The sequence below is a fragment of the Protopterus annectens genome, chromosome 6.part1 (genome assembly GCF_019279795.1).
Source record: "Protopterus annectens isolate FY-2018-M chromosome 6.part1, PAN1.0, whole genome shotgun sequence".
In the NCBI taxonomy this organism is placed as follows: Eukaryota; Metazoa; Chordata; order Ceratodontiformes; family Protopteridae; genus Protopterus; species Protopterus annectens.
The window spans coordinates 274,142,376-274,169,448 of record NC_056738.1 but is presented as its reverse complement, the minus strand read 5'-3'; the positions used below and the strand labels follow the sequence as shown (position 1 = coordinate 274,169,448).

Genomic DNA, 27,073 nt, shown 5'->3' with positions numbered 1-27,073 from the left:
AGCCTCTGACATGAACAAGTCATGCTAGAGAGACAGACATATCTCCCATTGACTGCCACTTCTCTGGAACAAGCTTCCAAATCACATGAAAGAGCCTCTCCCTGACCCTCTTCAAACACAACAGTCAATGGATGGGTGACCTCAAATTCACTCCTGGGGTGGTGCCCATGTCCTTCCTGGACAGAGGAGGTAGATATTAACTACCATAGACCCTTACTTGTGTGAACTTCACTCACCTAACTACCATTAACTGCGGCAACTCAGGATAAATATAACTAGGCTTGTAAGGGCTTTAGGGCAGTTAGCCTAGTAACTTTCTGTGAACCTCTGCAGACAATGATCAAAGGCCAAGACTTGAACACTAAGCCTAGAAGCTGTCAGACAGCAATATTAACAACTGAACAATTTCACTGCCCCTTGCTTAAACTCTGCTCAGAGTATTTTTTTTCCTCTTTTTGTCAAGATGGAACGTAATTTGAAGTGCAGTTCTGGGCTTGCAAGTATTGTCAGAAAGCTGCTGTACAGAGCAGGTACTCCATATGTCCATTCTGTTTAGGGTTTCACCACAACTGTAGATTGTATGTCTTGTGCAGAGATTTTCGTGAGACCACCTTGCTCATCCTGGAAGACTATTCAGGATTCCCTGTCTGGTAAGAAGCTGAAGGAACTAATTCAGCTTTGCTCATTTTTACTTTCCTCCATTCAGAAGCACCATCATTGCTGTTACTCCCCCCTCTTTCTGCAGTGGGCACCATTCTAAGTGACTTCAATGCAAGTCTCATCCTACTAGGTGCAAATAGTCATCTTTGTTGTCTGTTAACACCATCATCAACTCCCACATCACTGGTGTTGTAGTTTCCTCTTTGTCAGTGCTTCCAGTGTTTCCTCTTCCCCTTCCAGGGCAAGGCTTCCTAGCCATCTTGCTGCTGTTACCCATATAACTGGAGAAAAGATGAAGACCATAGAATTGTATTGACTCATCAGCAGGTTGCAGGGTTGATATGCAACTGTTTTGGTGCACTGAGAGGTGTCATCCTTTTTATTGCATCCTGTTTCATCAAGAAATACAAGCTTATCAATAAATTCACCAGAGTTTATCTGAAGTAACTATAGGCATGAGGGTGTATTCAGCAGTTGTATCCATAAGTTGTCAGTTGTGCTTCCTGAACTAACACTAACTGTTTTCTTTCCATAATACATTTGTACTATTTTCTGATTTGGAATGTACTAATAGCTATTGTATTTTATTTTGATTAAATGATTTATTTGATTTTGACAAAAGAAGAGTCTTTTCTTTTCATTCATTCAAGTGAAGAACAGCTGCGTAGTTGAGAAGTAATTGTGAAAGTCCTTGAAAGTTTAAGTAACTTGCTGGCTATTGAGGACTACCTCATTTTCAAATTTTTATATAATCACGTTTCCATGTGATTCCTCATCTCTTTAGGAGTCCTTTACTGGCTGAATCTTTAAGGAGTAAAGTTTTGAAAGTGATTTTTGTTTTTGTATCATGTTTTTTTGTCCTTCTCCCTACTGACCATAAAGTTGTCACCAGTGGCTATATTTTGTATCACAATGTGAGAGCAGTTGTTGGTGAGGTTATCATACAGGCAACCACAGGGAAAGTTATTTCATGTAGCTATAACCCTGTTGTGGTGGCTGACATGGGCACCCACATCACTACAGAGGTATCTTATGCTCTCCCCATGATGTTTGTGTGCTCCCGCACATAACATATGCTGTCTTCACGAGAGCTTTTGGCAGTGGCTTGGGATCACCAAGTCCATGTTTCCCATTGTTCTGTCCAAATCTCTGCTTCCATTGGAGCAGTCAGCCAACTAGAACTACCTTCTCCCTTTCCCCAGGATGGAGTTCATCAGTTTTGCAGTCAGAACTTTACCTTTTATCCTGCTGAGCTGGAGAAGTGGATTTTACATGGCAAATAATCAAACAACCAGCAGTATGTTTCTGAGTAACAAACTCAGTAAAAAGTCTACCATTTATATGAGTAGTCCCAACAGTTATGTTTCTGTTAATCAAGATAGAGCATTGATTCAAATGGACCTTTTTCAAACTCAACGCGGGAACACTGTCTGCTTAAGTGACTTGCTGAGAATCAAACAGCAGGCAAACAGAGACGGAGGTAATCAAACACTGACTATAGGAAGCAGCTTATTTACAGCTTATAGCCCTTAATTCTAGGCTGGCAGTTTAATGTGTCCAGAAGTGTTTGTCAGCATGCATGTTTTAACTGTGGAATAGGTGTCAGGTTAGGTATACTATGTCTAAGGTGGGTATATGAAGAATTAAGGAAAGAATAGAACATGCAGAACATGTTAAGTATGCAGTGACACCATGCTGTATAGGGAATGAAGTCCTCTTCAAAAATGCCCCTTCAAAAACTGCTGTTGCATTGAGTTTCTAAATTCATTGTTTAAAATGGAAATTGGACTTCAATGCTTGCATTTCTGGGACTCATAGTTACTGATCTTGAATTTCTTATTTGTAGCCTTTTGAACTTCATAGACCCACATGATTTCTTTTATGTACTTTTTATTATGCATTGTGTAAATCTGGACACTATATTCTAAATGAAGTCTTACCAGGGATCAATTGGGTACTATTACTTTCTGTTTTTTTTTTGTGTGGTTCCTCTTCGTACACACTATGCTAGCCTGCCTACCTTCTCAGGAGAAATCAGCCACTTCAAATTCTTATAGAACTATTTCCATAACTCTCTTTGACTCCGTGCCTGTTTGACCAGTGTACGCTGTTTCCTCTCAGTATTTCTTTTCTATGGCATACCAGCTAGGGGGTACTGTTTCCTCCCAGGTTCCTCCATTGCTGCTAGCTTCATTGTAACATCACCCCAGGATTGTGGTGTTTTACTTACATCCTTCTCTTTCAGAGCTTATTAGACCTGGAGATGGAAGACTTTGGTTAAGGTTAGATTGTTGCAGTGCCCAATGAGTTGCTCAGATCCAGCATGGATCTGTAAATCATTCCCTGACATCTTTCCATGGTAAGTGATTGTATTATAAATGCATCCAGTAACATATAGAGGTTTAGTAAGGATGGACTGCTAAGCAATCAGTGTTGTGTGCCAGCACAGGGCATATGCCATTTATTTCTACATAAAAGCATTTCTACTATGAGCCCCAGCCTTTGCAATGAAGTGTTCTCCAGAAGTACTTCTAGGGGAGACGTTCAATTCATTGGATGCTTATTCTGTCCCATTTTTCCCTGGTGAGCTGGAGAGCACTCTATACAGTTGAAAAACCTTTATTGAAGTCCATCCTGGGAAAGTACAGAACAGTATTCTTACAATACAGGGTAGTGATATACACTGTTCTAGGTATAACAAAATATCAACATACTGCTACAGTTTAGAACAGCTTTTTAGTATAGTACTCTAAAAACGTACACTGAAAACATTGTGGTATTGGGATAATTTCACATCTGATAACATTGTATTCATTTTGGGTTGCTACGGCTTGAAAATAAGTAGCCAGTTGTACTACTAGCAGATTGCTTTGTTATAGGAATAACAGGTGACTGTACTGATTACCTGCAAGATTTTGTATGGTCATTGTTGTGTTAATAAAACTTTGTCTGTTATTCTTTAAAATATCTACAGGTTGCCAATGCAATGAAGAACTCATTGCCATTTGATGCACCTGATGCATCACAAACTGGTCGAAAAGCACTAAAAATGGAAGTAACACCAACTGTGTCAAGGATATCCCGTACTGCTATAACCACTGCTTCAATCCGACGGCACCGATGGAAGAGAGAAGGTAGGCTTTTTAAGGAATTCTGTCCTGTTACAGAGTAGTATTACTGAATATATATATGTGTCTTATGCAGTCAATTTATTTGCTTTTTGCTGACATGGTCATGATGATTATTCTATAAAGCCATGTAGAAAAACTACTTGCAACTTCAAGTCAACATTTTCATGTACATCACTCGATTATCTAACAGTTTTACGACACAAATCGGGGGTTATCAACACAACCAGAATGTGTTTTTTGTTTGGCTTGTTTTTGTAACACTATGTTTCTTAGATTTTATGACATTAGATATAATGCAAAGAGTAAAAGTTACAAAACATTGATTTAGATGAAGGAATGCATTTTCAGTTTCAGCTACCTGTTGTTTCTGTATAGTGAGTTGGTATAAATTTTCTGGTAAAAAATAAATTAAAAATCCATTCGTACCATCTCTAATCTTTATATGTTCAAAAAATCTCTTCACACACATCCTACGTCCCAATGGTAATGCTCTTGTTCCCATCCATCATAAAAATATGGAACTCTTCATCCTCCATTCATTCATTTGCTACTCAACAAAGCCTACATAACTTATTACTTCCTTCATAACTAACTACACTATACAACAAAACAATTCTACCTCTTTAAAGCCCTAACACTCCTCTCATTTATTTTACTTCATTAATAAGATTGCATTATTGAATGTACCTCAAATGCAAAAGCAATGACTGTATTCTCTTTTACATTTGTATAAGTATCTTAGCTATCTATTGTTTATACCTTGTCTGTTGGTTAGCTTTAAGAGCTTTTTCAATTGTATGTACCTATTCTGTATGTCTGTTTTTTGGAGCTTTTCTCCCCAGGACTCCATTGAAAACGGGTTCTTTTAGGCCCAATGAACTATCCTGGTAAAACAACTGCAAATAAATAAATAAATAAAAATAAATAAATAAAGCCTCTTTTAGGAGTTCTGCCTCTGTTCATTTGCTTCAAGTCTGTATTTATAATACAGATGTTATTTTCATATATCCTCCTATTAAGATTAAGTAGTCTTAATTTATTTTATGCTATTTTCTTATCTTTATAAGTTTATAAACAGTTCCATGAAACTTGAGTTCATGCTTAATCATTTTCTGTGTATTGTAACCACAGCTGTTTTGTTTTTTTGTTTGTTTTGATTGATTTACCCTTTCGTTTGATTTTGATGTTTATTTGAATGCTGGATTTGGGATTTTTAGACTTTTTTCCTTCTAGGAAAAATAGACCAATAATTTTTAGTTATAATTCCATGTGTGGATCCAGCTGTAGTGTTCCAGTCAGTATTTTGAAAACTGTACTTTTTACTTGTTTCCTTTTGGAACCAACTTGGTTTGCAGGAAAGAGCAAAAAGTGTAAAAATACATGGAAGATGTAAATTACACCATTATTTCCAGGTGCTAGCCTGTGCATGTGCATTGCAGAGGCAAGGGTGTGTGGTGGTCAGTGTTTAAATGCTAGGGTCATCTCTTGTTTGTTTTGATTCTGTTTTCATCAGATTTTGCCCTTGTTAGGAAACACTATCTTCTTTGTTTGCCTGTAGCTGCTGAAGTCCTATTACTGAAGGTAACAGCTGGCTCTTTGAGGGCTGTAGTTTTGACGTCTTTTCTGATGAGAGACATTTCTAAAAATGTGAAAGAAGAAAAGTAACTACTTTTGTGGTTTTGCCTACAAAAGTAAACTGCAACCCATGTTATTGTACTTCCTGCTGAAGAAACAAGAAAGTTCTCTGTGATCAAAGAATGCTGTATGCCAGTAACATAGCTTGTAGGTAATTTAGTCGTTCAACTCTGTCTCCTTTTGAGTTCTTCAGATTTTATTGAGAACCACTATCTTTTTTCCCAAATGTAAGATATATGAAGTTTGTTCAGGAAAGGAAACGGAAAGAGTAACTGGCTGAATCTGCTCTGCTTCCTTAGCAAGAGTTTAGCTATTGGGTGTCATGATAAATATCCAAATTTTTATTTTTATTTTAGACAAATTGTTCCTGCTTGTAACAGATAAGAGATGTTTATTTACACTTGAAATTGCACTGATTGCAGCTAATAAATTTATGTCACTCTTGTAATAAGCTCACGTTCTAAAAGCACTAACATCTTGAGATGTCCAGTGATGAACATGTTGAAGCTTGAGCCATTGTTTTAAGCTGGAGATGTGGGTATGTCTTCCTATTTTTCCTGCCACTAAGAATTCTTTTTAGGTTTAAAATGTATTTATTTATTTTACATTTGTTGACTGGGCTAGTCTAGCTGGATCAAAGTCCATTTTCAGTAGAGGCCCGGGGAGAAAAGCTCCACAGATAAAAGCAAGGTAATTGAAAAACAAGTACAATACACTTATGAGACAGGCAATGAGCAAAATACAATGATATTAGTCCAGGTATGGTTGTACAAATCTAAGAAAAAAACAAATAATACCAACTATGTAATCATTACGTCATTTTGTGATCAGAGAGAAACATTGCAGAGTTGATTAAAGAAATATGAAAGTAGAAAGATGAGAGCAGGTTAGTCTGGATTGGTGCAGGAGCATAGCCAGAAATTGTTTAGATGTAAAAGAAGTTGTTTTTTAAAGATAGGAAGAGTGGGTAGAGAGGAGATGTGTGTGGGGAGGTTATTCCATATTTTACCAACTGAGTTTGAGAAAAGGCAGTTTCCTGCAGAATTTGTAATTCTAGTAGTGTTGACTTGTAGCTTTTCGGAGGAGCGTAGTTGTTTCAGGTTGCTGTAAGGAGTCAAGAGGTTGCTAAGAGCTGGTGTTTTTGATGGTTGATAAAGAATTTTATGTGCTATTAAAAGTTGTTGATAGATAAGCTTGTTAGGAAGTTCCAACCAGTGTAATACTTTTAGGTTTAGACAGTGGTGGGTTCTATACTTAGATGCTGTGGCAAATCGAGCTATATTGTGGTAAGATGTAGTTAGTTTCCTAAGGTTACCTTTAGAGATTAGTGTAAATAGGGGAAGCATACAGCAGGGTAGAGATAAGATGGGATTGTGCTAAGGTGGTCCGTGCTTTGGGTGTAAGGAAGGGTTTGATTATATACAGTGAGCCAATCTTTTTATTCACTGCTTTTATTGTGTTATTGATGTGATAATCAAAGTTAAGATTATTATCAATAGTAACACCTAGCAGTTTTGTAGTAGAGTCAGGGGAAATGTGGGAATTATCACTTGCAGTAATAGTGAAGTTTAGTTGAGTAGATTTGTGGGTAGGAGAGAATAGTAATAGTTTAGTTTTTTTGGGGTTCAGGAGAAGACATCTTTTTGAGAACCATTGTTCTGTGTAAAAGTGAATCTGCTGTGGTGCTAGTGGATATCACTCTGGGACAGACCACCAAGAGACTTACTATTATTAGCTTTATCCACCTCGCATCATATTTTTTATACACTTTGTTGACCACATTAGTCTCATTTAACCAATGGTCTGTCTACAGGGAACAGCTACGGCACTATTCATACTGACAATAGCGAAGCAAGGGTGGAGCAAAGGGGGCATTTGCCCTGAGTGCAAGATGTTAGAGGGTGGAATCCTGAAGTGCCTTTCCCACATTCTTCTTTCTCTACCAGTATTTCTGAATGCCGGTACAGAAAGCAACTTGCCAACTTCTGGGTTAAGCTGCAGCAAGCCTATTGCTTCAAATGTACAATCGGCTAGTTACTGTTTAAAATATAACAATTATTTTTTTTCACTCTTCCACCGATGAGGAGGTGCAGGGAGAGCTGTGTGGCTGGCCAGCTTGGAGTGCCGGTCTACTGGAGCAGTCTTCCTCTTCCTCTTCCTCTTCCTCCTCCTCCTCCTCCTCCTCCTCTTCCAATGAAGAGCTTTGTCAGTCAGGGGTATCTGATGGCTATCAGAGTGGATTGTTTTCCCTTCTTTTTCTTTTGCTGTTCGAACGAAGTGCTGGTGCAGGGTGTGCCTGGATGTGGGAATGTGCTTGCTTTCAGACTGCTTTAGCAGTCTGTGGGAGTGGACCTCTTTATTTATTTATTTTTTTTGCACTTTCAGTGCTTTGGAGGGAGGAGATGGCCTAGGAAGGGGCAAATGGTTAAGTTTAGACAGCTTTAGACAGTCTGTTAGGGCTGACCTTTTTGCTGTTTAAATGCAGAGCTGCCAGGGAAGGGGCATGTTCTTTAGACTTCTGTGATCAGTGTATAGCTAACTTCCTTTTCACTCGCAACCTATATAAATTGTGGGTGGTCCTTAGAATTTGTATTGTCTGCAGGAAGTCAATTAGCTGGCATCCTACAGATTTAAGTAATTCTGTCTTTTTTTTTTTTTGCACTTTAGTTTGAGCAAGGTTGTGGGGCTTTAGCTCAGGAGCTGGTGCTGGGTGCTGGCTGAGCTAGCTGCACCTCTGCATACTGATTGGGGGAAATATGGCCAGGACACAAGGGAACTTAACCTACTGATCTGAAGTAGGATGTTCATTTGTCTGCAACCTGTGGGTTACGGATCCGATATTGGATCCGAGCCGGCAACTTGTTTCAAGCTAATGGATCCGAGCTCCTAGCTCCTCCTTTCACCCATAATCCCCTGCTAACCCTCCATGACCCCAGATCTAGTTTGCCACGCTTGTGGATGGCTGGATCCTTTTTGAGCTCGTCAGATAGGTGAAAAAAAGTTTACTTTTTCAAAGTACTTCTTGTCAGAAATTTCTTTTTTAGATAAAATTAATCTTTTTAAAGTGTGTAAGTGTTAGGTTCCTTATTTTTTTAATCTTAATTAGTTACCCTCCCTTCGCTGGTCGTTAGTGTGTGAGTGTGTGTTGTGTTTCTTTTGGGGCCTGTGTGTGTGTGTAGTTCTTTTTTTTCTTAAAAAAAAAAAAAAAAAAAAAAAAAAAAAAAAAAAAAGAATGGCTGAGGCCCCAAAAGCCATATTTTCCAAATGTACAGTGTGTGGCCATAAGCTCTCCCTGGCTGATGGCCACACTCGGTGCGTTCGGTGCCTTGGGGTTGAACACCTCACCTCGGGCTGTACCATCTGTGCAGCGTTCAACCCCAGGGCACTGAAAGAGCGGAGGTCGAAGCTGGTCCTAGTGGGACTTTTACCCCCGGATTCGGCTTCGGCCTCTGCTACCTCTGCTGCTCCCGTGGCTCCACCACAGCCTGTGGTCGCTGCCACTCCTGCCCCCCTGCCTCCGTCCGGGACTCAAACTCCCGCTAAAGTGTCAGAGGACAGGGGAGAAACGGAGGGAGAAGCACCACAAGCGGTGGGCCGAGACCACCGTTTCGGCCCCGCCAGCTAAGCGGGCTTCTCCCTCCACTGCTTCTAGGTCTCCTCCTCGGCTCCGATCCCCTTGTTTCTCCCCGGGGCCTGAGGAGGAGGAGACCTGATCTCCGTCGAGGTCATCGAGGCGGCAATCCAGGCCTGCCTCGGTGGCCTCCTCGAGATCTACTTTCAGTTTATGCGTTGTCTGCCGTCGGAGTCCGCTTCTCTGCTCCCCAGCGAAGATTCATCCAGTCCCAGCTGCAGATGGGAGTGCTCTTGCCTCCCCCTCCCTCAGGGGGGGAGCTCGACACCCTTTTTCCACCCAATTGCTCCTTCTCCGACCCGCTACCCGGGTTCGGAGCCGAGCAGCGTTGGAGCCGGGGGTGGGTCGGCACCGACAGTACTTGGTACTTCGGATCCAACCCTGCCCTCGAGCCTGTCTGATCCGACCTCTCGGAGCCGTGGTCCGAGCTTTGGATCCGGGGGATTCAGTGTGCCTTCGGCTCCATCCAGGTCAGAGCACACTGGTCCCCCAGATCCGACGGTCTCGGCGCCGGCTCCGATCCCTTCATAGGATCCGAGTGGGAGCCGACTTTCAGATCCATTGGAGAGTAGCTCTCCCTCGGCCTTCGATGTTGTGGAGAGGGCTCTTTTGAGAGCATCCGGACCCCCGTCATTGCATCCCCAAGATCGCCCCCTGAGGATGTCTCCTTTGGAGACATCATGGAGATGCTGAAGATCAGAGGTGGGTGGTCTGCCCCCAAGTCTTCCTCTGACGAGTCCATGTTTCTGGAGGCATTCGAGGCAGGCCCGTCTACCTCTTGGGTGTCCCCTCCAGCCGACCCCCTGGTGGACTTCATTACCACCAGGGAGTGGAAGGATCCGGACACCGTGGAGCCAATACCAAAGCCCCCGGATAGGATTCTTAGCCCCCCCCTCAGACCGATCACATTGGAGTAAGGGGCCCCCCCGTAGACGCCATGTTGACGGCGGTAGCCACAAAGAGGGAATTGGCTCAGGAGAGTCCCTCAGTCCATCCACCGAGCAAAGAGTCCCGTTTGATGGACCGCTTAGGGAAGCGAGTCTTTAGTTCAGCGACCTTCTCGGTAAGGTCTCTGAACTATATGGCACATGTCATCAGGATGCAGCGGGATCTTATCAAAGAATACGCTGCATCTCCCCCTGAGTCCATGTCGGAGGATGACAAACATTTGTACTCCAGCCGAATGGCCACTCTGAGATCGATTTCAAACACCTCTATGCGGCTGTTGTCCCACGCCACAGAGGGAGCCGCTAGGGCTAGCGGAGCAGGCCTAGTCATGAGACGTCAGGCCTGGCTCCATCATTGCGATTTTACAGAGCCCTTTAAAGTGTCCTTCGTGAACGCCCCTTTTGATGGTTCTGCCCTATTTGGCAAAACAGTTTGCGAGACACTTGTCCAGAGCGAGAAGGACGGGAAGACGTTGTCTGCCGTCGGAGTCCGCTTCTCTGCTCCCCAGCGGTCCTTTTCGAGGAACCAAAAGGGTCAGAAGAAGATGTGGTTCCGGAAATCACAACATTCCCAACCAGCTCCGGACAACCAGTCCTACCGTTGCAGAGGTGGACAGGGAGGACGTCGCCCCAGGGGCAGAGGGGCTCCAAGAAACTTTGGGTCCAGAGAACCTTTCTCTGAGCGGCCCGCGCAGCAGCCCTGAGGGGTTGCTCAACTGCTCCACCCTGGAGGCAGTCAGGGGGGCGTTTTTCAGAACACCTAGCGGCATGGGAGTCCATCACAACAGACCGTTGGGTGCTTCGCATCATATCCAGAGGGTACAAAATACCAATACTCCATGTCCCCAAATCCAAGAACCTCCCCGATGTACCACCCGATCAGAGGGAGGCCGCAGCTGCAGAAATCCAGCAGCTGCTAAGAAAAAGAGCCATCCAGCCCGTCCCCCAAGACCAGCTCGGATTAGGGTTCTACTCCAGGTTCTTTTTGGTGCCAAAAAGCACAGGGGACTTGAGACCCATCCTAGACCTTTCCCGCTTGAACCTGTCAGTAACCAAGGAAAAATTCCGAATGATCACTCTTCAATCTATCCTCCCCCTTTTGAGGGAAAATGATTGGATGTGCTCTATAGACCTCAAGGATGCGTACTACCACATTTTAATGGACAAAACGATCCAGGGGGTTCCTTCGCTTCCGGCTGGGGGCCAGTCACTACCAGTTCAGGGACCTTCCCTTTGGCCTCACCACAGCCCCCAGGGTGTTCACCAAGGTATTAGCAGTGATTGCGGCCCACCTGAGACTCCAGGGAATACAGGTCTTTCCGTACCTGGACGGCTGGCTCCTGACTGCACCAACAAGGCATCTACTTTGCTCAGCCAGAGACTTCTTTCTCCATCTAGCCCCACAACTAGGCATCACTATCAACGTCGGCAAATCTCTACTGGCTCTGACGCAGGTCATAGAATTCATAGGTGCCAGAATGGACACCAGAGATTTGCGAGCCTTCCTAACTTCCAAGAGAATCCGGAAACTACAACTTCATGTGCGGGCTATCCTTCATTCAGAGGCTTCACCAGCAGAATTGGTGCTGAGGGCACTAGGCTCCATGGCGGCAGCAATTACGCTCCTTCCATGCGCCCGTTTGAACATGCGAGTACTGCAATGGACTCTGTTAGTGCAATGGTCCATCCAATCCCTTCCTCTCCACCATCCCATTGCTATCAGCAAGGCTTGCAGGAGGGCGCTACTATGGTGGCTCCAAGCATCAAACTTCCATACTGGCCGTCCCTTCTGCACCTCTACCCCTCTCGCCACGGTGACCACGGACGCTTCCTGTCTCGGGTGGGGGGGGCATTATTCAGGCAGGACAGTCCAAGGCACGTGGAATGATACAGAGACCTCCCTGCATATCAACGTTCTGGAGATGAGAGCGGTGCTGTTGGCGTTGCAAGCACTTCAGGGCTTCCTCCCCACAGGAACGATTGCAATTCAGTCGGACAACATGTCGGTGGTCTGGTATATCAACAAACAGGGGGGAACCAGATCTTACCCTCTATGCCGTGAAGCCATGAGAGTGTGGGAATGGGCGATCTCCACCAACCGCTTTCTGATTGCAACGCACATTCCGGGGAGGACCAACATCGTAGCGGACAAGCTCAGCCGCACCCTTCTTACCCCGTATGAGTGGTCTCTCAATCCTCTAGTAGTGAAGCAGATATTTGCAACATGGGGGCGACCCTGCTGCGATCTTTTTGCATCTCCATCAAACACCAAATGCGACAATTTCTTCGCTCTAATCCCCCCTCCAGGGGAAACTCCAAGAGATGCTCTGGTGCATGCTTGGCCACCCGGTCTACTCTATGCCTATCCTCCTCTACCACTGATGATACAACTCTTACAGAAAGCCTCGCGGTTGGGGAGCAAGATGATTCTCATTGCCCCATTCTGGCCTCGGCAAATTTGGTTCCCTTACCTGTGGTCTCACCTTGTGAATCACCCTTGGATTCTAGATCCCATTCCGGATCTCATCTCCCATCCATTGGACTTACCAACTCCAAACCTGGACAGTCTGAAACTGACAGCTTGGTTGCTCCAGTTCCACTTGTAGTTAGGACTCCCGGTATCTCTTCACCAGTCAAAGCCATCCTCGTGGCAGTGCATAAGCCCTCCACCAGGAAAGTGTACCACAGTAAATGGAAACGTTTTTCCATCTGGGCGGAGCACCACGATCTAGATCCCTTTACGGCTCCTCTTCCATCCATATTAGACTTCCTAACTGAACTCTTTCAGGAAGGCGCTAGTTGTTCAACTGTCAAAGTGCAATTGGCAGCCATATCTCATTACCATGTGGGACATGATACAGGGCCATTGATGTTGGCCAAATTGTGTAAAACCTTTCTCAAGGGCACCTTTTTACTTAGACCCCCTGTAAAAGAAGCCGTACCCCCATGGGATCTTACATTAGTTCTTCAAGCCTTGACTGCTCCACCCTTTGAACCCGCTGCTTCAGTAGATCTCAAATTCTTGTCATAGAAAACAGCATTCCTTGTAGCCATCAGTTCAGCGAAAAGAGTGTCAGAGCTTCAGGCTCTCTCTGTGAAGCCTCCTTACCTAATCTTTCACCCAGATAGAGTGTACCTCAGGATCAATCCCTCCTTTCTTCCCAAAATAGCATCAGAAACCAACATAAATCAATCCATAAATTTACCGGTTTTCTTCCCTAAATATCAGAATAAGGGAGAGTACAAGCTGCACTCATTAGATGTTCATAGGCAGCTTCATTTTTATACTCATAGGACAGCTGGCCATAGACAATCTGACCAGCTGTTCATTTCCTTTGCCAAATTTAACTCGGGGAAAGCTATCTCTAAAGTATCTTTATCTCACTGGATTTCCCAATGTATCCTACTGGCGTATCAAGCCTCGGGTAGACCCACACCAGAAGGAGTTCGTGCTCATTCCACCCGCTCCATTTCTACTTCTGCAGCCTTCAAGTCTAGAGTCCCATTGGATGATATTTGTTCTGCAGCCACTTGGGCTTCATCTCGTACCTTTATTAACCACTACAAGCTAGACCTGCTTTCTAGAGGAAGAGCATCCTTTGGCTCTGCCGTGCTTCGTAATATCCTTCCATGATGGCCACCCAAGGTGCAGGTAGCTGGGGACTCTGTCCCACAGGCTGCTGACAAATGAACATCCTACTTCAGATTTAGAAGTTATGTACTCACCATAACAGTCCATCTGAATAGGTAGTTCATTTGTCTGCAACCATCCCCCCCTCCTTCCCCCTGAACTTCTTCGGATCTACTAGTTGTTAGATATCCTTTGATGGATATATATTGAGGGGCAAACTCGATCTGAGGTCATGGAGGGTTAGCAGGGTATTATGGGTGAAGGGAGGAGCTAGGAGCTTGGATCCATTAGCTTGAAACAAGTTGCCGGCTCGGATCCGATATCGGATCCGTAACCCACAGGTTGCAGACAAATGAACTATTTACTCAGATGGAACGTTATGGTGAGTACATAACTTCTAATTTTCTGTAGGAGCCACAAGAGCTTTTACATCTACCTGAACCACTACCACCTCAGGCAGATGAGGCTTTGGTTAAACATCACATCTGAAGGATAGCACACTCAGGAGTGCAGCACGCCTCTTAGGCTGCACTGCAGTGTCATTGAATCTACCTGTCAAGTGTGAGAATAGAACCCACATCATGTTCTTTTTCCTCCAAATTATTATATCCTTGTCTACTGTGATGATCAAAAATGTTATATTTTGTCACTCTATCTCTGCCTAAGAACATATTTTATGAGAATTGCGTTTCCTTGAACTGCACAGTTCAGATATCTTTAGGAAGTGCAGAATACTGCATCTAGTAAAATGTATGCCTCCAAGCAGAGGTGGAGGAAAAGCATTCTTATTCTGAGTAGACCAGAATCTTTTATAGGCACTCCTTCCTGTACTTCATGGTTAGCTGATTTGACTTCATGCTTTGAACTGTTTTGGTATCCTTCACAAATTTTTCCTCTTACATTTCAGCAAATAATGGGAAAACAGCAGGGAACTTCTGCCCCATTTCAAAGAGGGCTTTAAGGATGTGCTATATCCATACTTTCCTTACAAGGCTGGCATTCCATCTACAAGAGCTACATGTTTGCTCTGCCTTGCTCAAAGGATCACCATCAGAGTGTGTGTATGCATTGCAGCATGAGTAAAACTAGGCATACATCACAGAGGCTATAATGTACAAATATAATGTATTGGGGGCAACACCTTTCTGAGCAAAAGGGATCTAGATATCCCAGGTTTAGAGACATAAATGAAATTAAATATGTACAAGTGAGCCATCAAGAAGAAAACTCTGTCCAGAGTAAAGCATGCTTATTATATTATTTCAAGTTAAATGTCCCAAAAGTTACCTGCAAGATGTAGTAAAGACATGAGAAGCTGAGAGTTTTACAAGATGATCAAAGAAGACAAATAAAAGTAAAAAAAAAAAAAAAAAACTAGAAAATCAGTTGGATTGCAGGAATAAAATGAAGGCACTGAATATACTGGTATTGTGTTTACTCTTATGTGTGGCTTCCTGGTCCCTTATGAACATAGTACCAGTATAGAGGGCGGTGGTGATAAATGAAGATCACAGAAATTATTGGAAGAGGAAGGACTTGTGTGAGCTTCTGTCAGTGCAGACATTTGTACTAGACCCAGAGTAACCCTTTAAGAACCGAACCAATGAGTAGAGATTTGTGATAAATTACAGATAGTCATTTATTTTCCAATGTCTGCTGTTTCCTTTTCTGTATCACTGGAGGAGTAGTGCTTATCCCTGCTCACAGTGGATGGAAGCCAAGGAACCAGTCCCAAAGAGAACACCAGTCCATCCAGGACTGAATGTCATACAAATGCAGTTTGTAGGAGAAAAACAGAACCCCCAGCAAAAAGTCACATAAACACAAAGAGGCATACCAACTTCACACAGAAGGCACATCATCTGGGAAGCAAACCTGAGAACCTAGTGCCTATGAGGCCATGCCATTGTCACACCTTTTTAGATGAATTATTTTATGCCTAGTTATTAGTAAGATCCAGTAGACAAAAGGAAAAATTTCTAGGAATGATCCTGGAACATTGAGTGCTCACAATATTTTCCTAGGTCTTTTTACTCCACAATGATTTAAGGCCGTCAGGCCTGCTTACATGTGGAGGCTCCATCATCAGGCATCCATAAAAAGACTTCAGCCACCATGCATCTCCATCTGTCTTTATTACATTAATCAGGACCTGTGCTAGGGTCACTCCCTTTATAATACCTGGAGAACCTGCAACCCCATTTAAGGATGGACTCTAGTAATCCCATGCCAAAAATACTTAGCAGTGATATGTATATTACTGCTGGATTGTTCTGTGAAGAGGGAGGCAAATTTCATTTAGTCTGTTCCTTTCAGAAGCAGCCTTGGCTGTGCTGAAACTTCCGTAATGCTGGACCCAGTACTGTGAATGTTTCCCCAACTGTAACTCACTCTCTCTCTTTGATAAGCATTCATCCCTGACCCTCTTGCTGCCAGCATTCATACCCAGCATATGCTGGACATCTAGCTTGTGTCATATCATGCTGCCATCCCTTCTTCCAAGATTGGCGGATCAGCATCAACCACTCACTTTCTCACATCCCCCTTCTCCACAGCTGATTTCATCTCCATCTGTACCACTAATCACCATGTGCGTCCCAGTCAGAGTTTTATCCCTCCATGCCACTGAGGAGGCTTCCCATGTGCTCTGAATTGCTTAACATTTTAAAAGCAGACTGTGGGAATCAGAGACTTTTATACATATATATATGTATATATATATATATATATATATATATATATATACACACATATACACACATATACACAGAGAGAGAGAGAGAGCTCATAGTAATCCATTGTTTTGGTTTTCTGCATTAGTGACTTGACCCAGCCATATTTGTTCTTGTTAATGATACCTAGATTGTTGTCTTTTCAGCCAAGACAGCGTTTCTGACATCTCATAGCTGTGTATTCAAACTATGTCCATATTCAAATACAAATTAGATCTATGGATGGGAAACAAAAACATTACCCCAGGACTGCTCCCTGTACTACTAATGGGCAGAGTCAGCTCCTAAATGCTTTATCCCATGCATTGGTCCTCTTAAATAATCTGTTGTAGGAACCCAGCTATTCTCACTAGAGTTAATATATAATTATAGACCATTTGATGGGTAAAGCCATTCTCTAACAAAATGGGATAGGTTAACATGAGTACAGAAAGGGAAACTGGCTAGGCTTATCAAGGGCAGCTAGCCTACTACTTTTGTATGAACCAATATGTTGGGAATATATTGAATTAAACTCTCTCTCTAGTGGGTCTTCTTTAATTGTTGGCATAGATTTAGGTCCATAGTGTGGGTGTTTGTAGAGTCACTGGTTTTGCAAAGAAAGAGAAGGTCAAATAGGATTGGGTCTTTCGTGGCTCAAAAAGCTAGACACTAGTCACCTCGGAACAGCATGTAGGCTTCTAAGTATAGTTAGAGCTGTGCTAGTTCATTAGGATAGTTGAAAGGTTTAAGGACTTTGATCTTCATAGTAGGATACCTTTGGGGCCTTTCTAGTTGAGCAGCATGTTGTAATTGATACATGTCAAAGGGGACATTGTATTCAGTGATGGGCCTGTCAGTGATGGGCCTGATAACGGACAAGTACAGTGGCAGTATGGCTTCTACAGATCCTGAGGACATTTCCTTCAAATTTACCTGGAGTAGATGCAGGGATTTCCTGACTGGGATGGAAATATGAAGATTGAATGAGAGAGAATTGTCCGCTTAAGTACCCAGGTCTCTTATGATAGAGTCTGTCTGAAGAGGAGTACCATTTAAAATATATAAGGTGGGAACAGCTTTTTTACGTAATGATACTATCCAGCATTTTTTTTTTACATTTAACTTGCGATCATTTTCAGCATGCCAAGTATGTGTATATTACAGCCCTTGCTGGATCTGGTTAGTATTATGTGGATATATGGATATCAGTGTTCAGCTTACATTCCAGCCCTTGCTGGATATATATATATATATATATATATATATATATATATATATATATATATATATATATATATATATAAAATCATTGTTGAGTCTAGAATTCATCCAGTTTTGTCACAAGGATAAATACAGCCTTCTCCAACCACTACTTGCTACAGTTTCTGCATGTATTTCCACCTTACTGCTTGTTTATGACATTCTCATCACACATTGGTGGCTGAGAAGAGTTTAGTTTCAAATGTTCTGGTTCCTAGCTATCTAGCAGAACTCTCTTGGTAGAAAACCAGTTGCATCTCATGGCCTGGTTTCTCAAGCAGATCCTTTCATTCCACTAGATCTTCCATCTGAGGTTTGAAAGTTCTTATTGCTGCCAGAAAATATTCTAGTATTTAAAATGTATCTCCCTGGGTCTTGGCAGAGGAATTCCCTTATTGTACTACAGTCTTTAAACTTGTCAGGCTGCCATTTTGGACCCAAGATTTTTTTTTCCTTTGTCAAGGTACATGTTTCTGCATTTTGGCATGTCATAATCTTCTGGAAAGAAGAACTTTAGTTTTATACGAGCTTGTCAAATACCTGAATGGGTGTTCAACCTCTAGCTTTTTTAAAGAACCCTTTCCTCCTAAGAACTCAAACTTAATGATCAGCGGGCTTGTCTGTTCACCTTTTGAATTGTGTGGTTTGGTTGACTTGAAGTTCATCTCATGAGAAATATATTTTTATTGGTCACCATCACAACTGTCAAATAGATTTTGAAGCTTTTGGCCCTTATTTGCAGAAAAAAATACTTGCTTTTCATAAGGACTGTGTTTCTCTTAGGACAGTCCCACTTTTCCCTCTTACATGGTTTCAGAGGCCACCCTGCTTGTCAAAATTTTCTAGCTAGAAACAGAATTCATAAAGAAGAGGCCCTACATGTAGAAGAATGTGCATTGTTGGCTCAGGTTTTACTCAAGAAGGGACAAATTCTGGATGACAGAGGAAGTGTTTTCCTTTGCCCCAGGAAAGGGCAGTTTAGAAATAGACAAACATATAGTTTTCAGATGAATTTCCAACTACACTTTTTGCAACACATGACCAACCATCCCTTGGCCAGTGGTGCTAAACCTCATTAATAAAGTCAAGAGTGCTTCCAGTACTTGTTGAAAGTGTGTCTGGTTCGGGTGTCTTGCTTGTTAGTAATAACTTCACTGGGCAGTACTATATGGATATCTATGTCAAGAGACTTCTTTTGTAATAGAATGTAGGTGTCACATCCTTGCTTCTTTGCTGTATTGGTCCTGTATTTCTTGGGGGATGGTACATGCAACCTGGCATTCTTCACAGCTATTTCTCACATTAGAGAGTTGTTAAAAGTTAGATATTATAGATATTTTTGAGTATTCATCATGTCCATTGTTTATTTAAGGGGGCCAACAGCACCATCATCTACTAATTATCTTCTTTCTGTTCTCCCTGTTATTGGTTAGTCTCCCCCCAATTTGGTTATTCTGTGCTTGACACTTTAGCATACTTGTGATTTTAGTCCTTTCACCTTTCATTTCCACTGTCAGAACTGGAGAACATGGTATCAGGTGCTTCCACTTATCGTAGTGTGGGCATGAAATAGCATGTAAAAGTGAGTGCACAGATCCTGAGCTCAGTAGCTCAAAGATGTCTGAAGAACTGTGTCAAGACAAGGTTCCCAGGAGGGAAAGTCCAGCTTCTGCCCACTGCAAAGGACCCTCTTGAAGATCCACTGATATGGTATGAACTGATTTAATTGCTACTCACAGATCTGTAATGTTTAAGAATTACTTTATGTAACAAAAGATGGAGGAAATCATCCACTATTATTTCATTAAATGCACACTCATAGCAGAAGCAAAGGTGGATGGGTCTATATTAAAAAGACAAATGCTTACTTACCCAAATGCCTAAATGTCGACCCATCTTCATCGAACCACGAAAACATTGATCGTCCAGAAGAGCAAAAGCAGAAACGTCGATCGTCATGGTTGGCCTTCTGCAGTATAGCTCTGTAAGGTAAGTGTGTGATAGTTACGGACATTAGGGTTAGGGTGCGGATTAAGTTAAGTGCATACATGGTGGTATATGTAAGATTTAGTGTAGGGTAGAAGTAGGGTTTAGTTTAGGGTTAGAAGTAGAGTTTTGGTTAGTGCATGCATGTGGTTTATTTAGTTTGTTTGTGTAGATAGTATGTAGTGGGTGGTGTGGTGGGACAAGTATGACAGTTCGACTTTTTGAATTTCGCGGTTTAGGACTTTCGGTGTATATGCATTTTGATGAAGATGGGTCGACGTTTAGGTATTCAGGTAAGTAAACTTTCGTCTTTATAATATAGACCCAAGGTGGACAATTGGTCCAGTTGTTAGTGACTACGGTAGTTGTCAAAATATGAATGATAAATTAAAACGTGGTTAAATACTTTATGTTCTCAGGTACTTTTGTTAAAATAGTTTAACATAACTATAATAGTTCAATTTTTTGATAGGTATTTGGCAAGTGTATTACCTAATTTTTCCACTTTTTCTTATCCATGCTGTCTTTAGTTATATTGTCCTATAAAGTACCACTAGTTATATAATTTTCAGTGGTGCAGGGAATGTTTACTTGTGGGAGATGCAGCATGTGTAGGTTAGTTTTAAAAAAAACAAAGGAGATACAAATTAATGGCAGATTGTTTACAATTAAGCAGTTCTTTAATTGTCTGGGATCTATGGTAGTATATACGGTAAAACATACTTGTGCAGTCACTAAAAGGTATTTTGAACAAAGGATTCAGGAACATAAGAGATATGAAAAATGTCCACATGCAGAAAATTATAATGAAAATATCTGTTCTTTAATAACTGTTTACAGTAGCCATAGTGCAAAAGAAATTATTGAGCCTCTTGTGGAGGAAATATGGAACAGTATTAAGATTTGTTCTGAGAATACAATATTTGTACATGTACTAAAGCTATCCCACTCATCCAGGCTAAATGTTTTGTAGTTACTGTCTGTTTTATCTGAAATCTTGCTTGATGTAGCATTTAATACTTTTTGTATATGTAATTTGTAAACGTTTAACCTGTCTTTCCCTTAATGGGCCACAGACATGAGAAAAGCATAAAAAAACACTAAATCATTCTGTGTATGTGTGAATCATAGATTGCTTTGACTTCTCAAATGAGGGCGACTCGAGCAACCCTGATTCTCCAGGTCACTACAGCTTCACAGAGATAGAGAATAAACAAGAGAGAGACGGGGAGGTAACACCTCGCAGAACTCCTGACCATGGCCCAGTGGAGCCGACATCTGCAGCAGTTACACCAGAGGGTAGGCCGGAAGTAAGGAGGCAGAAGTCAGTGAGACAGTTCATGGAAGAGAACCAGGAGCTCCCATCCCCAACCAGATCCTCCTTCCACTCTAATGTGTGTTTCCACTATCCCAGAGTGTGTTAGCAGTCTTCTCTAACTATACCCTTTAATATCTTTGCACCAGGTCAGGTAGTACCTCTAATTATCATGTGTACTGCTGATGGGGACAGGCTGGAACTTGCATTGCTGTGCATTGTGTTGGTGAGGGAGTGCATGCCAGCTTATAACTTAACAAAAGAGCTTTGCTTGAAGCTTGTGGATTGTTTGGGCTGTTTTCTCCTCCGCATGTCCAACCCAATGTGAATGTCTGAAGTATGTAACTTGCAGAAGAAATAAAAGAAACCTGTGCTCAAAGCTCCAGTTAGCATGATACTTAAAAGGCAAATATGTTCTCAGCTGCAGATTTATCTGGAATTTTTAAAGTTCTTCTGTTGAAGATCATATGCTCGAACAAGCAACGGATTTCTTCTTTTTTTCCAGGGAATAATATATTTTTATGATTATTTATTGTTTAGTGATGGTGCAGAACTGGAAAATACATTATGAAGGGAACAGAAGCAGACTGTACAAAATGAGAATATAACTCAAATTCTATCCATCCCTGTAGATATCCTTTCAGATGCCAGAGTTGGGGAATAGCTTCAAGTACAGAAAAAATGATGATATAGGCTGAAGTATTTGCTTTTCTTTTTGGTTGTGTTATTATACTGCAATGCCCCCTTTTCCTGCCAGTGTTATTTAGTAATTTAAATCTGTAAGCTCAACTTCATGTGATTGTTTCAGTAATGTTGTTTATTTATTATTACTTTTTTATTTATTTCAGTTTAATAAGTGGACTGGTTTCACAGACCCTTTTCAGTCATGACCTGGGCGCTATGGTCTAAGATACAATCAGAAAATTGTACTTAGGAGAAAGAATACACAGAGTTGTACATGATACAGTTACAAAATAGAGACAATACATGTGTATGTTATTTACAGTTGTAAATGCAAGTGATATCATTTGCAGTATGTACAATTAAGGTAGGCATTCAACCATTGATCATTTTTTAAAAGTATGCCTTTACAAGAAAGATGGGACTACATGGTGAACTTATGGACTAGTCACTGTCAAAGAAGCAATAGCATTTGGTGTCCTGGAACCATTGTTCTTTTACTTTGTTTCTGAATAAATGAGGAGTCTCTTGCAGCCTCAGTTCTACAGGTAGCTCAATGAGTATTTGCAGCACTAGGGTGACAGCCATCTGGAAAAGCCATCATCCAGTCAGCAGTGGGAGCCTCTCAGTGTCATTCATAGGTTCATAGGCTGGTACTTGGCTATCAGCCCTAGGGCCTATACAAGCCTAACCATAACAATTCCCTGGCTATTTCTTCGCACACTATTTACTATCTTGGACCCCTGTCTAGCAGGGCGACTGACGTGATCCCTGGGGTGAATTTCCTTTCTCCCATCCAATCGTCAAGGTTCCTTTTGAAGAGGGCCAAAGAGGCACTCTGCTTGACATGTATGGGCAATCTATTCCAGAGTCTGGGGAGTCTCTGGGTCAGGAACCTATCCCTCCAGCTTCATCCCACCAATGAGGATGCATTTGTATAGGCCCTAACTTCTCCAGTTAGTGGGTAACATATGACCCTCATCACTTTGAGGGCCACTCTGTCCTCCCCATCCATATGAGTGGACACTCCCAAGCAATGCTCGAAGTATATTGCCCAAGTGGCTTAGTGGCCAAATGCCCATCTTAAGGCTATCCTTTTCACTGACTTCCCCTCCTGTGAGGGATTGTGGTACTGAACAATCCCAGGCCACTCCTTCAGAATGAGAATGGCTGTCCTTCCCTTGTCAGCTCCACCAGATAGCCAGACAGCTAATCGAACCAGAGTTGCCTGGTTTATAGTCAAGGCTTTATTGTTCTATGCCAGTGAAGCTTGTAGTACCACTGAAATGTAGTTTTCAATGCTGAAAATATTTCAGATAACAGCCTGGCTGAATCTGTATTTGTTCATAGGTTTATTGGTAAATACTAGGCTAACTGCCCTGCCAGGCCATTTTAAGCCAAGCTAATTTCCCTTTTTTTTTTAAAGGTGGTAATCAAGCCCTTTACCTTGTGTCTATGATGTAAATACCTTAACCATTATGCCAACCCCCATATTCCTATTGTCACCTGGAAATGCCAGGAAGGTCAGATTGTTGTTGAAATAATGGTCTGCTGCAGGTATCTGACCATTTTTTGAATGTCACTATGGTAATTTAACTGATATTCTTTTTCAGTAAATGATGCGGATAAAAATGATATGTGAACTCTTCCTGAATTTATTAACTTTAATATTATTCTGCATTTAATATATTTACTTATTTATCATTTTGTTGACTGGGAAAGTCCGACTAGGACAGAGCCTATTTTCAGCGGAGGCCTGGGGAGAAACGTTCCAGATATAAAATATAAATATTTTGAGTTGGGCTTTGAGAGTATATGCATATGTAGGTAATAAGTATGACAGAATTAGTATGAGATACTTGAATCTGTCCTCATTTCCTTTATTTTTTCTCCTTTATGGTATGGTGTTGATTTTAAGGACCAACAAAACAGAAATGTCCACTGAGTAATATTTAGTTCAGTGAATGTAAATTCAACTAATAACTTTACTTTTGATAAAAATAGCCCTTTACATTGTTAGGGGATTTTCCCTTTCCCCCAACTAATTTTGAGGTCACATAACCTCTGAGAAAAGGGGAATGTTCAGTTTGACAAAGTCTTTCTGTTTCTTTAGTGCTTTGTACCTATAGTGACTAATACCCATTCATAGAACTGTTGGCTAGATCAACAGCATGATGATTGGATGTTTATCGCAGTCATTCTATAAATTAAATGTATATACTCTGTGCACTTTTCTTCATGCATTTATACACTAATTTTTCTCAAATTTCAGATGTTCTTCCAAAAATGTCATGTTTATGGCAGAATGTAAAATGTTTTGGTGGACATTATTCAGTGCTTCAAGTCCCTTTCCACCAAGATGGAACAGGTTTATGTGGAAAATGCCAAGTCTTGTGAAAATATACTTTAATCATGTTTCCCTTACATAAGTATTAGAAAGGTTTCAGTGTGCTTTGCAGAGTCACTGTTGCATAATCCTCCAGCAGTTAATGTCTTTGTTTTTATGCTGAAGAATCCAAGCCCAAGAAACTCTTGATTCATTTTCTTATGAATATAACAGAATGTTGTAATACACTGAAACATACTTAGAAATATATGTGGTGGAGCCTTTTCTTGTTATAGGTATGCTGCTTCTGTCTTCCTGATCAGGAAACAAGCTTGGTGGAAGCCTTATACAGGAAGTGTAACTACTACAGTACCTTCTTCTGTAAGCAAAATTCCTTTTTGGTTCAGAAGTCTCTTCCCTTATTTAATTTCTGGAAAGCAGAGAGATACGTGTGCATATATATGTGTGTGTGTATATCTATCTATCTATATATATATATATATATATATATATGTGTGTGTGTATATATATATATATATATATATATATATATATGTGTGTCTGTATGTATGTGTGTATATATATATATATATATATATATATATATATATATATATATATATATGCACACATGCATACATATATATAATTTTTTTTTAATTTGACATTTGCCTTTTCTTTTAGCAGGTGGTGTAGAAACCAGACTTTTTTTCCAAGAAGCTGTTTGCTTAGGTCATACTTACTGATATGGACCTTCTGTGCAATTATTGGTTAAAGAGAGTACATAGAAATCAAAAAGCTGTACCTTCTGGATATAACAAGTACAGTTTTATCAAATGATTTGTTGTGTCACTTGCTCTTTAGTTCAGCAATTTGCTGTTTTCATCATCCTCCATCAAAGTGGCTCCTTTAAGGACAGGATTTCAGAATATCTGAATAACTGAAGATACATTTCAAGCTTTATGGCTACAGTGCATATGGAACGTGGATTACAAGGCTGAAATTTCAAAGATGAGCAAGTCTGTGTTAACTTGTGCAAAACCTCATCTAAAAAAATGTTAAGAAAAAGGGCAATAAAAAATATATTGTTGCCTTGCAGGGGTACAGCTCATTTACCCAATACTCTTTCTACTTCCCAAGAAAAGAAACACACTACAGATCAGTTTTGTATGTCTCCAATGTCTGCAACATTAAGAATACGAAAGTTCAGGATTGTCACTGTAAAAATCCAAACTTTTTAAAACCATTTTAAGAAACTCAACACAACAACAATACATACCAAGTGAACAAAACACAAACATCAGTTTGCATGCCAAGCACATTCCCTTCAGAAAAACAATTTCAGGTATCTACTAATGCTTTTTATACTTTGTATATTAAGTGTTCAGAGTCTCTATTTTTCTTTTTAGTACCTTTATTAAATAATCACTTAGGAGATGAGCAAACATACATTAACAGAAAACATGTTAATGTTTGTCCAGTTATATACAGTATACATCACATAACTGTCATCAGTCCAACATTACATAAATTGCTCAATTCCTGCCTTCCCTAAAACCTCACTCCTCATCCAGAATATTATTCTTCATGTATTGCTCCCACAATTCCCATCTATTTCTAAGTAATTTGCTCCCTCCCTTTTCAAACATCCCACTCCCAGTTCTTTTATCTCTGTTACAGTATCCAATTCTTCAAATACAGTTGGTTTAAACTTTGACTTCCGTTTTCTAGTAATTGCTTTTTTTTTTCTTTGCAGCCACCAGCATTAAGCTTAAGAAGTCCTTACTATGTCTAGGCATTTCATATCCTGCATCCCAGCTCAAAGGAATCATTTCCTTAGTTACACCCATTTATTCACTAATATTTCTGACCGAGTCCTCTCTAGCCAATTTTTAAAATCTGCTAACTCATTACACTCCCAAAAGAACTGGAAATGGGATATTTTGAAAAGGGCGGGATCCTACTTGCTAACAGAAAAGTCAAATGCCAGTGGCATTAATCCAGACATTCACCTATGCAAGAATAACACAAAACATTTCAACTGTACATATAAGTGCACTTTTACATCTTATCCCTCACCTCAACAGCCCAAGATTATAGCACAAACTTGCTATCGTCCAGCCTTTCTTCTGTTATTACATCATACAATATGCTTTAGTCCATTCAACAAATGTTTATACCTAAAATCTACATAAGTTGCCATCATTTCAGTTTTTGACGTGGTTGCCACAAAAGTGGATCAATACGATTCTTTTGGATTTTAGGTATTCCAAAATATAGATGGTATAACAGGTTTGTCAACATTCACAAACTCAAACAATTGATTGGAACGAGACCTCTGCAAGACCATGTCAAGCAAAACGTAGTCTATTTTAGCACAAGCTATATTGATTTTATTTTTTGATACTCTACAGTATGCATTCTCATCATTTAAAATTTCAAACATTTTACTAGAATAATCTAAGTAGTCTGTTATAACCACACCGCCCCTTTGTTGGATCAAAACCCTAATACTTTTATCCATCATAAGTTGGTATAGGACAGTTATTTCATGTGCAGTTAAATTGTCCACAAAATGTTGCCACCTAGCGAGAACATTTCTAAAACTGTCCTCCTAAATCCTTTCAAATATAGCAACAAAGGGATGGGGGGTTGTATAAACAGAGTCTTTCTTTTACAAATAATCATCTCCTCATTCAGTTTGTTTCCTAACAACAATTTTAACTTTCGAGTGAGAAGTTGAAGTATTAATTGAACCATATCAGTCCTGGAGCCTGGAACAAAGCAAAAACCTCTACTCAGCAAAGAAAAATGTCTCAAATCAGTCTTGATGTGACAAAGGATGAATATCTTAAAAACATTATCAATGTTCTGAACAGTACTCACATTTGTCTCTTCCAGTTGTTCCCCTTCTTTTTCTTCTGTCATCTGCTGTTGTCCACTCCTTGATAATTCGGGGGTCAACCATTCCCACTGGCTAGGGTCTTCAGTCTGCTCACCTGGTCAGGAACCAAAAAATTAACTTCATTCTCTCCCATTTCAGCTGTAGGCTTCATGGTTTCAGTGTTACTAAAGAAATGCAGCATGCCCAACCGTTGCCAACATTTGATCCCACCTGGTCTAGGGTATGCGTGCATGTTCTCATAATCTTGCTTG

The 27,073-nt window shown here is 41.0% G+C and overlaps 1 protein-coding gene across 3 annotated transcripts in view; it reads left to right on the top strand.

Annotated features, from left to right (window-relative positions):
* FAM126B (family with sequence similarity 126 member B) overlaps positions 1–27,073 on the top strand; it is a 1,024,500-nt gene that overhangs the window by 865,130 nt on the left and 132,297 nt on the right. For 2 of the 3 annotated variants that reach the window (XM_044075704.1, XM_044075703.1), the window contains one exon: positions 3,635–3,794. In XM_044075704.1, coding sequence (XP_043931639.1) covers positions 3,635–3,794 — 160 coding nt within the window. Of the gene's footprint in view, positions 1–3,634; positions 3,795–20,726; positions 20,895–22,552; positions 22,556–27,073 lie in introns of all 3 variants that reach the window. The other variant, XM_044075705.1, reaches the window with a different exon arrangement.